At 55.7% G+C, this 14,316-nt stretch overlaps 1 protein-coding gene across 2 annotated transcripts in view; it reads right to left on the reverse strand.

Annotated features, from left to right (window-relative positions):
* The window catches only part of SLC12A5 (solute carrier family 12 member 5), a gene marked incomplete at both ends in the record, with an annotated part of 91,500 nt that overhangs the window by 16,434 nt on the left and 60,750 nt on the right, over positions 1-14,316 (reverse strand). For both annotated transcript variants that reach the window (XM_083361053.1, XM_083361054.1), the window contains 5 exons: positions 1,212-1,342; positions 1,793-1,847; positions 2,646-2,792; positions 3,145-3,276; positions 3,522-3,616. In XM_083361053.1, coding sequence (XP_083217179.1) covers positions 1,212-1,342; positions 1,793-1,847; positions 2,646-2,792; positions 3,145-3,276; positions 3,522-3,616 — 560 coding nt within the window. The remainder of the gene's footprint in view (positions 1-1,211; positions 1,343-1,792; positions 1,848-2,645; positions 2,793-3,144; positions 3,277-3,521; positions 3,617-14,316) is intronic.

A 14,316-nucleotide genomic window follows, 5' to 3' on the forward strand; every position in this document is an offset into this window, starting at 1 on the left:
GTGCGATAGAATTAAATGTTTTATTGTTGTTAGCATATTTTAGATTATGTTTATTTGTATTTTTATACCCTGTATTCAGCTCTGGGAAGTTGGGGAGGGGGAGGGAAGGGGAGGGGAGGAGGGGGGTTTTCTTTGTATCCAAAATGTATTTTAAAACTTTTCAATTAAAAAAAAGAGATGGGGGGGAAGGAAGAGCACTGGTCAGCTCAAGCGCCTGGCCAGCTCCCTCTGGGCTCTGCCGCTTCCCTTTCGGCGCAACCCCAGAGACGGTGCCAGCCAGGAAACCGCCTGCTCGGGCTGCCCAAGCCAAGCCCCGTCTGCCCCTGGGAGCCTGGCAAGACAGAGGGGGCCAGCGGCTCGCCTTGCCTCTCCCCTACAGCGAGAGGGAGGGAGGGAGGGAGGGGCGGCATCTGGGAAAGCTGAAGCTTTTATCCGCTCTCAAATTACAGAGTTATATAACATGTAAGAGCGACTGTGCTGGCTGCGATCATTACCAACTCTGCTATTTTGCTCCTTTCCCCGATAAAAAAAGCATCAGGTATCCAAAACATTTTGGGGGAATTAGCTCGCATCCTACTGGGAAAAATCCCCTGGCGCCTCCCTCCTGGCCCCCGGGCACTTCTGTGCAGACCCTGGGTTAGGGCGTGGGCTTTCTCCTACCCAAGGGGGGGGGCTTTCAAGCATGACGTGCAAATGAATAAACAAAGCTGACATCCCCCCATTTCTGCTTCATCCTGCTTTGAGAATCCTTGCGTGGAGAAGGAAGGGTGCCCAGATGGTTCGGAGGGTCCCCTGGCTCCCCACGCCAGGGCTGGAGTGCCGAGAGCGGCCACCCATGCACGCCTGTCGCTGGCACAAATCGCTCAACCGGGTGAGCAGAAGAGCTCGGTGTGGGGGGTGGGCTCCGTGTCTCACCAGGCGCTCACCCTGGCAGCCGGAATGCAGCCTAGCTCTGGGATACTCGAGGCAACCTGAAAACTGCCTACTTGGGAATGGAGTTGGCCGTGTTGTGTGAACAGCCTCAGCCTCCAGGAGGTGAGTGCATTTGGCTCTCCCGTTTCGTTGGCAGCTGTGGGGGCAAATGTTTGCGTGCCAGCTTCCTGCCCTGCAGGGGCACCCAGGGCACCTTCCCCGCATTCCCTTCCTGTGTCAGGAGGCCAGTGCCCTCCCTGGCAGAACCTCTGCCCTTCCAGCCCCCTCCCTCCACTCACCAGCAGAATCTCTATGGTGCCCAGGATGTACATGGCACCCGCAAAGGTGGTGCCCAGGTAAAAGCAGAGCCCCACGGCTCCTCCGAACTCCGGGCCCAGCGAACGCGAGATCATGTAGTAGGAACCACCAGCTGGAGAGAGGAAGGGGGGGAACCATTACCCGGAGTGACCCCTGCACTGACCCTCCCAGAGGCCGCTAGCGCACCCCCCTGGCTGTGCCCCCTCCCCACGTGGCAAGGAAGCGGCAGGAGGGGGAGGGAGGCAAAGCCACTGCCCCGAGACGGAAACCCACCGACCCCGCTTGGGGCAGCCTCCCTCCCCCCATCTGGAGCCCAGGTAGGTCCCACAAGCACCCGAGGGTCCCTCACTTTGTGCACCCCATTAATGCTGCCAAAGAAGGAGGGGGTCCCATGCAGAGGGAGCTTGCATCCAAGATGACCTTTACACAAAAGAAGGGGGGCTTCTGTGCCAGCCCCAATCCTCGCTTGTGCACGGCTTCGGGCAGTCCTCCCAAATCCCTCCCTTTGGGGGGGCAGGAGGGTCTCCCAGGCAGGCACCCACCACACCTCCCTGCTACCCACCTGGCACCACTCCGTTGGTGGCGATGGCGCTCATGGAGATGGCCGTCAGCATGGTCTGTGGGGAGAGAGGCAGCCGTGTGGGCCCAGTGTGGCAGGAGGGGGGGGAGCCCAGCAGCCCCTGGGACCGTGTGTGTATGGTGGGGGCTGGGGGGCATGATTTGATTCGCCCCCAGAGCAAAGAGAGACACAGAAGGCATGGGGGGGGGGGTTGAGGCCTAAAGAATTCTTGAACTAATTCTCCAGCCAAAGAAGTGGGGGGAGGGGGGTGCTCGCTAGTCACGCCTCCAACTGCAGGACCCAGAAGCCCCCCGCCAGGCGCTCATTGGGAGGAGCACCTTCCCTGGGAGCCCAGAGGCGGGGTGGGGATCCCCACAGCCAGGCTCAAGCACACCCTCAGACAGCCCCCCCTCAGCCAGGGTCCCCTAGCTGCATCCCTTGGCCAGCCATGAGCAGCGGGCAGGCTGAGGGCTGCAGAGGCCACGGGGATTTGCACCCAGAGCTCTGGGGGAGAAGCAGCTAGCCAGGCCTGGCTGCCCAAGAGGGAGGGAGCTCTGGGGGGGGGGTAGGATGGAAGCCGGGGAAATGGCCCATCAGGGCTCAGCTCCTGGTACGCTCGTCCACCCAGGCAGCTGCCTCCGAGCCCGGCCCAAGCACGGCTGCCCTTCCAGGTCTGACTGGGCTGCCCACCTCCCCCCCCACCGATGCCTGTGGGCCAGTGGGGGGGCAACCCTTTATCACGGTTGCAGGCTGGGCTATGGGCTGGACACCTTGCTCAGGGGCTCAAGCAGGAGGGGCACATCTGCCCAGACCCTCCCTTGCCCGGCCAGCAGCCCCCACCCGGAGGGGGACTCACACAGGAGCAGCAGAGGATAACCATGCAGAAGGACTCCATGATGCCCGAGATGCCCACCACCCAGGTGAGGCGGAGGAAGAGGATCACGCCAAAGATGTTCTGCAGACAGGGCAGGTAGACGCCCATGAAGGTGCCCATCCGTGTGGCCTGCAGGAAGAGTGCGGGGCGTGAGGCTGGGCCCAAGCAAGGTGGGTGGGTGGTTGGGGGGCGGGCTCCCTCCCTTCCCTCACCAGAGGCCTTCCTGCCTCGGCCCTGTAGATTCCCCAGGCAACCGGAGAGGACCCCCAAGCTGGGCATCCTCTTACCAGTAGAGAAAGAATTGGGCTGGGCTGCAAAACCCCACAGCGCCACTGGAGGGCAGTGTGGAGAACAAGAGGGAAGGCTGTGCTCAGCTGCCCCCTCCTGGTCATCCAGGCCCTGCAGCCCAGATCTGAGGCCTGGAGGAAGGAGAGGGGAGTGGGTGGATGCGGCTCTTCTGCTCCTGCCTGGCTGCCCTCACCTTGACGGGCTTCTTCTTGGCCCCCTCGTTGTTCTCCGCCTCTTCGTGCTCCCGGCTGCCCTGGGGCAGGTTTGTGTAGTTGGCCAGGCCGCTGAGCAGGGAGGAGACCATGGGGCTGGTGTCCATCTCCTCCTGTTAGTTAAGGGAGCAGAGGGAGGGGAGGGCTGGGGGCCGCTCCTGGGGAAGCCCCTTGCCCCTCCCACCCTGCCAGCCCGATCCTCCAGTTTCCTGGGGCTGAAGCTTCCCCTGCCCAGCCAGATGCCCCTGGCGGAGCCCTGGGTGGGCCGCTCTGGCACTCCAGGGGCCTTTTCGGGCGAGAGGAGGAAGCTACTGTGGCCCCTGGGAGGGCTCCCTCCCCCTCCCCGCACCCTGCTGACCTCAAAGAGCGCCATGTTCTTCCCGTCGTATTCCTTTCCCTTCTCCGGGTCGGTGCTGTTGATGAACGGGCTGCTTTCTTTGGGGTTTCCATCACCTGGAGGGAAGAGAGGGTGCTGAGACTGCCGTGCTGAATGCCCGCTGGGCTGCCCCCCGTTTTCTTTCAGCCGCTTCGCGGGTCCGAGCCTGGCCAGCAGCCCTGTCAGCCCATTCCCCAGAAGCCACCCAGAAGGTCAGGCCAGACTGGCTGGGGGGCCCTTTGCTTGGGCACACCTGTGGGGGCCACATCACCTTTCTAGGTCAGGTTTCTAAGTCCAGCCGTGAACCGGAGAACCTGCACAGCTGCCTGACCCGGAAGGGTTTGACCCGGGAGGTGACCTGAGAGGCAGAGGACTCCTCCTTGGAGACGAGGCGCCCAGAAACGGGAGCTGCCACAAAAGAGCTGGGCAGCCATTGGGATGGGGGGTCCCGATGGGCACCGTCACTTGTGGCGAGGCGACCGATCTACACTTGTGCCCACGATCAGCGGCTCTTCCTGCCTGCCGGGGAGACTTTCTGAGGGACCTGGATATTGGCTCTCCCCGAGAAAGCCTCACAGGACTCATTCCCCCCACCAGATGGGCGGTTCATTTGTTAAGCGAGTTTGCCCCATTTTACGACCCTCCTTGCCATAGTTGTTAAGTGAATCGCTGCAGTTGATAAGTTAGTAACCCGGTTGCTAAGTGCATCTGGCTTCCCCTTTGACTTTGCTTGACAGGAGGTCGCAAAAGGGGGGCTGTCACATGACCCTGGGACACTGCGAGCATCGTAAGTATGAACCAGCTGCCAAGCGCCTGAATTTTGATCAGCTGACTGTCGGGATGCCGCAAAGGCTGCAACTGTGAAAAATGGTCATGTCACTTTTTTCAGCACCGTCGTAGCTTTGAACCGTTACGACGCGACCTGCCAGGGACCAGCTGCACCCCACGGTCGCCCCCATTAGCGCCTGCTGGGATTCCGTGTTAGGAAGCACGACGGCTGCCAATGAAACGGGAAGGCCGATGGCAGGACCGCCACTTGGGAAAAGGGCGGCCTTGCCTCGGAAGCAAGGATTTGGCAGCAGATCCCTGAGGATCCCAGCAGATCCCGCGAACCAGCCTGTCTCCGAGGCCTTCAGAAGAGCCCTGGAGAACAGCGGCCTGTGAGTGGTGGTGGAAGGCGGCTTCCGACTTGGAGCAAAACCAAGGTTTAATCCATCAGACTGACAGATTCACACCTTGTACCGCCAGCCAGCTGAGAAGCAAAACAAGTGTTGCTTTTTCCAGGACTTTCTCGCTGGGCTCCAGGGAGGGGCCAGCTGAGCTTCCCTGGTGGCCCCCACTCTGCCAGGTCCAAAGGAGCTGCCCAGCCTTGCTGCCCTCCGCTTGGACCCTCGGCTCCGGACAGCCCCTCCCCCGCCTCTTCCTGGAGGCCCTTCCTGGCCAGGGACCGGATGCAGAGAGACCGACCCCCTGCTCCAATCTCTGCAGGGCTTCCTCGCAGGGGATGCCGATCCCCCCAAAAGCTCCAGACCGAAGCTGAAACTCCAGGGGGCTCTGCTTTGCCAAACATCTGAGCTCTGATGGGGTAACTCAACATGCCAGCCAGCCTGGCCCAAATCCTGCTTTCCATCCGGGACACTCGGAGAAATCAGCTACACAGGCCGATAAACAAAGTTGGAAGGATCTGGAGGGATCCCAGATAATAATCATAATAGTAAAGTTGGAAGGGACCTTGGAGGTCATCTAGTCCAACCCCCTGATCAGGCAGGAAACCCGATACCATTTCAGACAAATGGCTGTCCAGTCTCTTCTTAAAAACCTCCAGTGTCGGATGCCTGGGAAGTCCTTGCGACGCAGGGTCTGCAGCCCGTTTCCCGACCAAGGCAAGTCTGGCTTCTGTAACGTCCCCAGAACAGGCCGGGTGCGTCTGCCAGTCTTGAAAGAGCCAGCAAGGCTCACCCGGGGGCTCCTGGCTGGATCTTTGGCGAATCACGGAGGACAAGAGAGGTGCCAGAGGGCTCGAGAAGGGCAAACGATTTCCTGTCTTCAGAAACGGGGAAAGAGAACGCCGACAACTGCAGGCCTCTCAGCCGGACATCAACAAACACCAGAGAAAAGTTCAGAAGAGTCGATTTGTGAGCATTTAGCAAATCCTTTAGCCTGAGTTTAGCGAGAATAAATCATGACAAACAAGTCCCGTCTTATTTTTGTGAGAGCGACCACTTTAGTTGACACGGGGAATGCAGTGCAGTGGGCATAAATACCTAGACTTTAGCAAAACATGGGACAAAGTCTTCCTGAGGTTCTAGTGGAAAAGAGAACGAGTGTGGGCTGGACAAACCACCATTAGACAAGTAACGTGCTGTACTGTACAGAGCTGGGCAGAGATCAGGCTGCGAGGGGAGTTCACTGGGACATCCTGGGCTCTGATTGGTCCCCTGTGGTGACCATCATCTTTACAAATCACTAACAAGCGGGATTAAGAAATACAACTGATAGAAGAGGATATTTGTAGCTCAGGGTTGAACTGTGGGGCCCTTGGTGCTCTCTGAGCTGGGTTGCTTTCTTGCAGACGTTTCATGACCCAACTAGGCGACGTCCTCAGTGCTAGAAGGGAGGGGGATTGTGGAGGAGGAGGACCGTGGGGACCTTGGTGCTCTCTGAGCTGTCTTTTGCAGACTTCATTACACAACTAGCTAATCTCATCAGTGCTAGAAAGGAGGGGGAGGGGGAGGAGGAAGAGGATGATGATGATGAAGATGAGGAGGAGTGTGGGGTCCCTTGTGCTCTCTGAGCTGGGTGATTTTCTTGCTGATGTTTCATGACCCAACTAGGGAACATCATCACTGCTGATGATAGTTGGGTAACGAAACATTTGCAAGAAAACCAACAAACTCAGGGACCCCACAAAAATACAACTGTTACACTCAGAGATGATGTAAACATTGGGGAGACTCACACTTAGGCGGTGGTGACAGACGGGAGGATCTTGACCAGGTAGAACAATGGGCAGAAGTCAGCAAAGGGAAGGTCAGAAACTCCAGTCCTACCTACCAAAGGCCTGAGTATGGAAGGGGAGGGGCTGCTCTAGGCAGAAATGTAGGCGGAGGAGACCTAGGAGGCTTGATGGTCACACGGTGGCCCAACAGGATGATGCAGCTGCAAGAAGGGCAATCCCAGGGGGTGTAACAATGTAAAGATGAAAAGAGGCCCTAATTCCTCTCTATCCTGCACCGGCCAAGCCTTAGCTAGGATGCAGTGTCCACTTCTGGGCGCTGCATTTTAGACAGGACACCGACGAGCTGAAGCCTGCCCAGAGGAGAGCAACTGGGAGGCCAAGGAGCCTGGAAGAAGCCACGATCGCTTTCCTCGAGGGTCTGGAGGGCTGCAGTGGAGAGAACAGGACGGAATTGTCCGGAATTGTTTCCAAAAGCAAAATAAGAAACTGTGGGTTGAAGTTAGAAGAAAGCAGATTTTGCGACCGGACAGGAAAAAATTGTTTAACAGACTGCCTCAGAGGTGGCGGTTCCTCCTTCACTAAACAAAGGCTGTTGGTTGGGGAGACCATTGTAGGAGACCCCTGCATGTGGAAATGCGCTGGACTAGTCTCCACTGCCCTTCCCATCCCTACGTTCTCGGATTCTGCCACTTCCGGAAAAGGAGGACGGGCTGATCACAGACGGTGCTGAATGCTGGTCATCCCGAAAGAATATCCTGAAAGTTGCCAGATCCAGTTTGGGTCACCGGTCACCAGGAGCAGAGGTTTAGTCTTCCGAGCTTTCGGACGCGTGTTGGGGCCCGTCCTCGGGGAGAACCTCTCTCCAGCAGAGTGCTCGGAAGGAGAGCACAGAAGGAGCACAGCCTCTGCTGGAGGGCACTTCTCCCCGAGGACGGGCCCCAGCACCAGTCCGAAAGCTCGGAAGACAAACACCTCTGGTCCCGGTGACCCAGATTGGATCCTGCAACGTGATCCCGGGACATGTAGATTCGCCTTCATTCACTCCGAGATTTATTGGAAACTGCTTCACTGCAGGTTCTCTTCCTTCTCCCAACAGCAACAGGGGCCACCCCGCCCCCTCCTCTCCTGACCGCCGGGCGGCCAACGGGAGAACGTCCTGTTCATCCTGTTCGTCTCCTCCAGCTGTGCCTTGCAGGCCTTGCCTTTCCCCCCAGATGGCCTCACCTGGATGTCCAGGAGAAGACAAGAAGCCCTCTGCCCACGCCCAGACCTGCCCTTCCCCCTTTGATGAACGCAGGAGCCATTCCTCACGTCCGTCCTTGGAGTTATCTGCCTCCATGTTGCTCCTTCCAGACCCCAACAGCCTCCGGGCCCTAGGAGGAGACTTGGACTGCATCAGAGTGACAGAGCTGGAAGGGACCTTGGAGGTCTCCTAGTCCAACCCCCTGCTCAAGCAGAGGACCCTATTCCAATTCAGACAAATGGCTGCCCAGCCTCTTCCTAAAATCCTCCAGTCAGTACCCACCACTTCCAATACAGAATAGGTGCCAACCATACCATCCCTATGCTGGTGATACAGCTGGTTTCATCAGCAGACGGATGGAATTGCGCCCCAGACTGCTGGATGTCCCCTTCCACTGGTTTCATATAGACAAATCTGAACCCTTTAAGGCCGACCTTCCACCCCCGATACCCAGAGACGCTTCCTGCCACGTGCCCCTCGCACAGCCCAGCAGCTTCCCGGGCACCTCTTTGCCCTCTCAGGCTGCCACCGAGATGCTCTCCGGGCCGCTGCTAATAAGCTCCAGCACCCTCCGCTCAGAGGCTCTGGTCCACTGGCCTCCAGTGACAGATGGCAGAGTTGGCCAGGCTGCCCGGCACCAGCTCAGCAAGTTTCCGCTCTGCCACCAGACCCAGAGCAGCCAGCCATGTTCCGGGCCAGTCAGCTCTACTTATAAACACTCTGAAAAGCAACAGCTTTGAGGTCATAAAGACATTGAAGTCCATCCCCGCCCCCTTAAGCTCTCCTATCCCTCACAGTTTGAGGGACAAGCACCCCCTCGCCATTCTGGCGATGATTCGCTTTGGAGCTGGATGACCCCTTTTTCAAAAGCTATTTCTTATGCGTGACCGTCTCTGTCACTCAGGGCTGAACTGTGGTGTCCTTGACGCTCTCTCAACTTGGTTTCCTTCCAGACGTTTCATGGCCCAGGTAAGTAATACCATCAGTGTCAGTGAGTGTGGGGTTTTCTCCTGGTTTATGTACAGTAGCTTGCCCTGCTAGTGTTGGGTGTGTGTGTGTGTGTGTGTGTGTGTAGGTTTCTCCTTGGTGATCCCTTGATTATTGTTTTCTGCGTGTTTGTCTGGTGTTAATCCCTGCTTATTGGGGTGCTGGCTGCTGCAAAGTATGTCTTCTGGTCTTTTGTTTCTACCTATACATTTATGAAATGTGATATAAATGGATTCTGACACTTAGCCTATTGTCTCTGATGTATTAATCTGCTTTATCTCTACATTATCTAGTGATGACTGATTTCTCCCAATGCCAAGTTTCCAGGAATTCCCTGGCATTTTTGGATTTGGCTTGGTCTAGGATGCTTCTTCCCTGGGGGGGAAAATGTGGCTGAGACTGTCAATATGTGCGGTCAGATTAAGGAATTTCCATCAGATCTTCTGACTGCTACCTAGTGTTTATACTGTAGATATTTTTTCTGCCAGCTTCTGCCTCTCTACCCTATAGTGCCGGTTATAGTCTTTACACACTGTATGTTGTACATTAGGGATCCCCAATCTTGCAAACTTTAAGGCTTGTGGACCTCAACTCCCATGCTGGCTGAGCAATTCTGGGAGTTGTAGTCCACAAGTCTTAAAGTTGCCTGTTGTGGTTTTTCTCCTTGGGCAGAAGCCTTCTGGGCCAGCTGCTGGTTCCTCTCCTCCTTGTCTCCAGTCAATGGGGGGGGGGAGAGCTATGTCATCGAACCCTTGACTCTTCCACCGTGGAGGAGCATGGGGCTGGGTCCCCCCCCCGTGAATGGCAGGGTAAGGCCATCTGCTGCCTTGCAGTGGGCTGTCCTCAGTCGGCAGAGGGCACCCAATGACAGATTGCCATCCGGGGATGCCCTGGAAGTCCTGAACTGGAAGCTAGAAGAGTCGCAGAGTGGATGGGAAGAAAGGAGGTTTAATCGTGCCAAGATGGAAGGGAGCATTTTGGCTCAGCAGCTGCTCAGGATGGGGCGGTGCTCGCCCGGAGCCCTCTGGGTGGAAAAAGAGGTGCAGGGGACCTCGGGCAGGGCAGCCTTTACTCAGCCAGGGATGGTACCTCTCTGCCCAGAGCATCCCAGGCCCCCATCGGCACCGATTCCCGAAACGGCCAACTGCCTGGGGCTGCCCGTGAAGGTGGACGCTCCAGCTGGACCAGGCCACCGGCATAACCACCCCCAGCCTGAGGCTGCTGCACTGGATGCTCAGCTCCAAAAGCTGCTCGTTGCAGGCCCATGAGGTCCTCCAGTTAGGACCGCCTGGCGAAAATTCATCCTGCCCCCAGGCCACAATACCTGGAGAGGACCCTGAGAATCCCACCCCCGGGGGAGGGGAAGGTCTGCAGGGATAACTGGACTCTGAGGTTTCTTTTCCCCCCCCAAGGCCTGCCTGGCCAGGACCCCTCTTCCGGAGGAGGCTTTTCCAGCCCCCCAATTGTGGGCATCGAAGAAGCTTTCCAGGAATTGGGTGCAGTCCTCACCTCTTGATTTTTGCTCTGCCCTGTGCAGAGATAGCAAAAAGAGTCGAGTAACCTCCCAAAATTGTAAAAGAAACATTACTCTCCTCTGAATATTAATCCTACAGGGACCCTCCAAAGATCCAGGCCTTTGTAGAGGCCACGGAGTAGTTCCTCTTATTTATTTAGTTACATTTATATACCGCCCTTTCCCTGAGGACTCAGGGCGGTTTACAGGGAATTAAAAAATCCAACATACAAAAGTTAAAAACCAAATTAAAAATATTAAATTGACCCTGTACTCTTAAAAAACCCCAATTAAAAATTTCTCCTCAGCCTGGGCCCGAGAGCTCAAAGAGCCAGGTCTTCAGGCCCCGGCGGAATGATTGGAGGTCGGGGGCAGTTCTCAGCTCCACCAGCAGCTGGTTCCAGAGGGCAGGCGCTCCCACCGAGAAGGCCCTATCCCTGGGTGTCACCCGCCGGCAATCTCTCACCGGCGGCATCCAAAACCCCACTCGACTCTCCATGGGGAAAATAACATTGCCCCCCCCCACACTCACACTCAGGTTGGTATGTGGGCAGAAGCAGGACCACCCCTCACGCAATCTTGCCAGGTTAGTATATCAGGCTGGGGGGCTTCATGGCTTCCCCGCACTCGGCGTCCACAGGGGGGCCAAGAGCCGAGGGAAGGCGAGGTCGGGTTCCCCCAGCAGCAAGGATGAGACTCAGCCATCCCTGCTGGGGGGCTGTTGAGTAGTCCTCAAACCAGTAGAAATGGTGGAATAGAATAGAGCTGGAAGGGACCTTGGAGGTCTTCTAGTCCAGCCCCCTGCCCACGCAGGAGAACCCTAGTCCTAGACCATTTCAGACAAGTGACTGTCCAGTCTCTTCCTGAACGTCTCCAGTGATGGAGCGCCCTCCAGAGGCAAGAGGAAGGGCTCACCTCCGGACAGCTATTTCTCCAGAAGGGTGGAGGGTCTCCTGCTTGAACAGGGGGCTGGGCTGGAAGACCTCCAGGGTCCCGGCCAACCCTGTTATTCTATCTTCCCTTCATTTAGTGACTGTACAAAGTTACAACACCTTAAAAATGGTCATCCGGTCGCCGTTTGTGACTTTCCCTGCCGGCGTCTGACAAGCTGGCAGGAGTAGCCAACACTCCAGCAGACAGGCTTAAGATACAGGAGGATCTGGACAGACCTGAACACTGGGCGCTATCTAACAAAAGGAAATTCAGTGGTGAAAAACGTAAGGTTAAACATTTAGGCAAGAAAAACCAAATGTACAGGTATAGCATGGGGGTAAGTTGCTCAATAGAAGGGATGCGGTGGCTCAGTGGGTTAGGACGCTGAGCTTGTCGATCAGAAGGTCGGCAGTTTGGCAGGTCGAATCCCGAGTGCCGCGTAGCAGAGTGAGCGCCTGTTACTCGTCCCAGCTTCTGCCAACCTAGCAGTTCGAAAGCACATAAAAATGCAAGTAGAAAAATAGGGACCGCTCCGGTGGGAAGGTAACAGCGTTCCGTGCGCCTTTGGCGTCTAGTCATGCCGGCCACATGACCACGGAGACGTCCTCGGACAAGCGCTGGCTCTTCGGCTTTGAAACGGAGATGAGCACCGGCCCCTAGAGTCGGAAACGACTAGCATGCATGTGCGGGGGAACCTTTACCTTTACTTTAAGTTGCTCAATAGTAGCAACTGTGAGAGGGATCTCGGAGTCTTAGTACACAATCCCTTAAATATGAGCCAGCCATGTGCTGCAGCTGCCAAAAAAGCCAACACAGTGCTAGGCTGCATTAACACAGGGATAGAATCAAGATCAAGTGAAGTACTAATACCACTTTACAATGCCTTGGTAAGGCCACACCTGGAATACTGCATCCAGTTTTGATCACCACGATGTAAAAAAGATGTTGAGACTCTAGAAAGGGTACAGAGAAGAGCAACAAATATAGGGAACGGTTGCTGGAATTGGGTATGTGTAGTTTAATGAAGAGAAGGGTGAGGGGGGACATGATAGCCATGTTCCAATATCTCAGGGGTTGCCACAAAGAAGAGGGAGCCAAGCTATTCTCCAAAGCACCTGAAAGCAGGAGAAGAAGCAACGGATGGAAACTAGTCAAGGAGAGAAGCAACCTGGAACTAAGGAGAAACGTCCTGACAGTTAGAACAACTAACCAGTGGAACTACCTGCATCCAGAAGTGGTGAATGCTCCAACACTGGAAGTTTTTAAGAAGAGACTGGCCAGCCATTTGTCTGAAATGGTATAGAGTTTCCTGCCTAAGCAGGGGGTTGGACTAGATGACCTCCAATGTCCCTTTTAAATTTATTATTAAGTCGGCCCAATGGGAGAACCTGTATTCACTTAACGACCAAGCAGTTCACTTAATAACTGCAATGATTTGCCTAACAACCATAGTAGAAACAGTCATAAAATTGGGCGTGACTTGCTTAAAGCTGCCTTGCTTAGTAATGGATATTCTGGTCCCATTGTGGGCATAAGTTGAGGACATGTTAGGTGAACACGAACAGTCCCCTACACTGGCCTGATGTTCCGGCTGCCCAGCGCCCCCCCCCCGGGTCCCCTTGTCCAAGGATCCAAGATTACAGCAGCGCTGTGCTCTGAGCCTGGGGGCACTGAATGTGGGAGCCCACCCACCCCGTCCTTCCTGGTTTTATTGCTAAGCGGCCAGTATCTCTGCTGTTGTGTGTCTTTATTTTGGTTGTTTTTTATGGTTTTAAAATGTTTTTGTTCTTTTAACGGTAGTGTATTTTTTAAAAAAATTAATTTCTATACCGCCCTTCTCCCGAAGGACTCAGGGCGGTGTACAGGGCAATAAAATGCAATAAAAATACAATATACAAAAGTTAAAATGAGAATTAAATAGAATAGCCCAATTACAGTAAAAGTTAATTAAAATTACAATTAAAATACCCCAAACCCATTAGACCAGGCCGGCTTGTTCAAATGGGTGAGTTTTCAGGTCACGGCGGAAGGAGCGAAGGTCAGGAGCCATCCGGAGCTCAACCGGTAAGCGGTTCCACAGGTCTGGCGCGCCCACAGAGAACGCCCTCCCCCTGGGGGCCGCCAGCCGACACTCTCTGACCGACGGCACCCTGAGGAGGCCCTCTCTGTGGGAGCGCACTGGACGGAGGGAAGTTGATGCCGGCAGCAGGTGCTCCCGTAAGTAATCCGGACCCATGCCATTTAGGGCTTTATAGGTCATCACCAGCACCTTGAATCTCACCTGGAGGGCAACCGGGAGCCAATGCAGCTCACGGAGTAGAGGTGTTACATGGGAGTATCGGGAGACCCCCAACACAACTTGCGCGGCTGCATTCTGCACCAGTTGAAGCCTCCGAGTGGTCCTCAAGGGCAGCCCCATGTACAGAGCATTGCAGTAGTCTAAACGAGAGGTCACAAGTGCATGAGTGTACACAAGGCATCCCGGTCCAGATAGGGTCGCAACTGGCGCACCAGGCGAACCTGGGCAAAGGCCCCCCTAGTTACCGCTCCTATATGATCTTCCAGGGAGAGCTGTGAATCCAGGAGGACACCCAAGTTGCAAGCCCTATCTACGGGGGGTAATACCTCACCCCCCATGGTTAAAGATGGAATAACCTGAATTTCCCGAGATGCCAGCACGTACAACCACTCAGTCTTGTCGGGATTGAGCCAAAGCCTGTTCCTCCCCATCCAGACCTGAACCGCCTCCAGGCAACGGGACATCACATCGAGGGCATCACTGGGGTGGTTTGGGGTCAAAATAAAAAGCTGGGTATCATCAGCATACTGATGATACCTGACCCCAAAACCACGAATGATCTCACCCAGTGGCTTCATATAGATGTTGAACAGGAGAGGCGAGAGGACCGACCCCTGAGGAACTCCACAAACGAGAGGCCTCGAGGCCGACCTCTGCCCTCCTGCCAGCACTGACTGCGAACGTCCCAGGAGGTAGGAGGAGAACCACTGCAAAACAGTGCCTCCCACTCCCAACCCCCTGAGATGCCACAGTAAGATACCATGGTTGATGGTCTTGAAAGCCACTGAGAGGTCTAATAGGACTAGGACAGAGGAACAACCCCTGTCCCGAGCCCGCCAGAGA

Source organism: Vipera ursinii, assembly GCF_947247035.1.
Source record: "Vipera ursinii genome assembly, chromosome: 3".
Classification (NCBI taxonomy): domain Eukaryota; kingdom Metazoa; phylum Chordata; class Lepidosauria; order Squamata; family Viperidae; genus Vipera; species Vipera ursinii.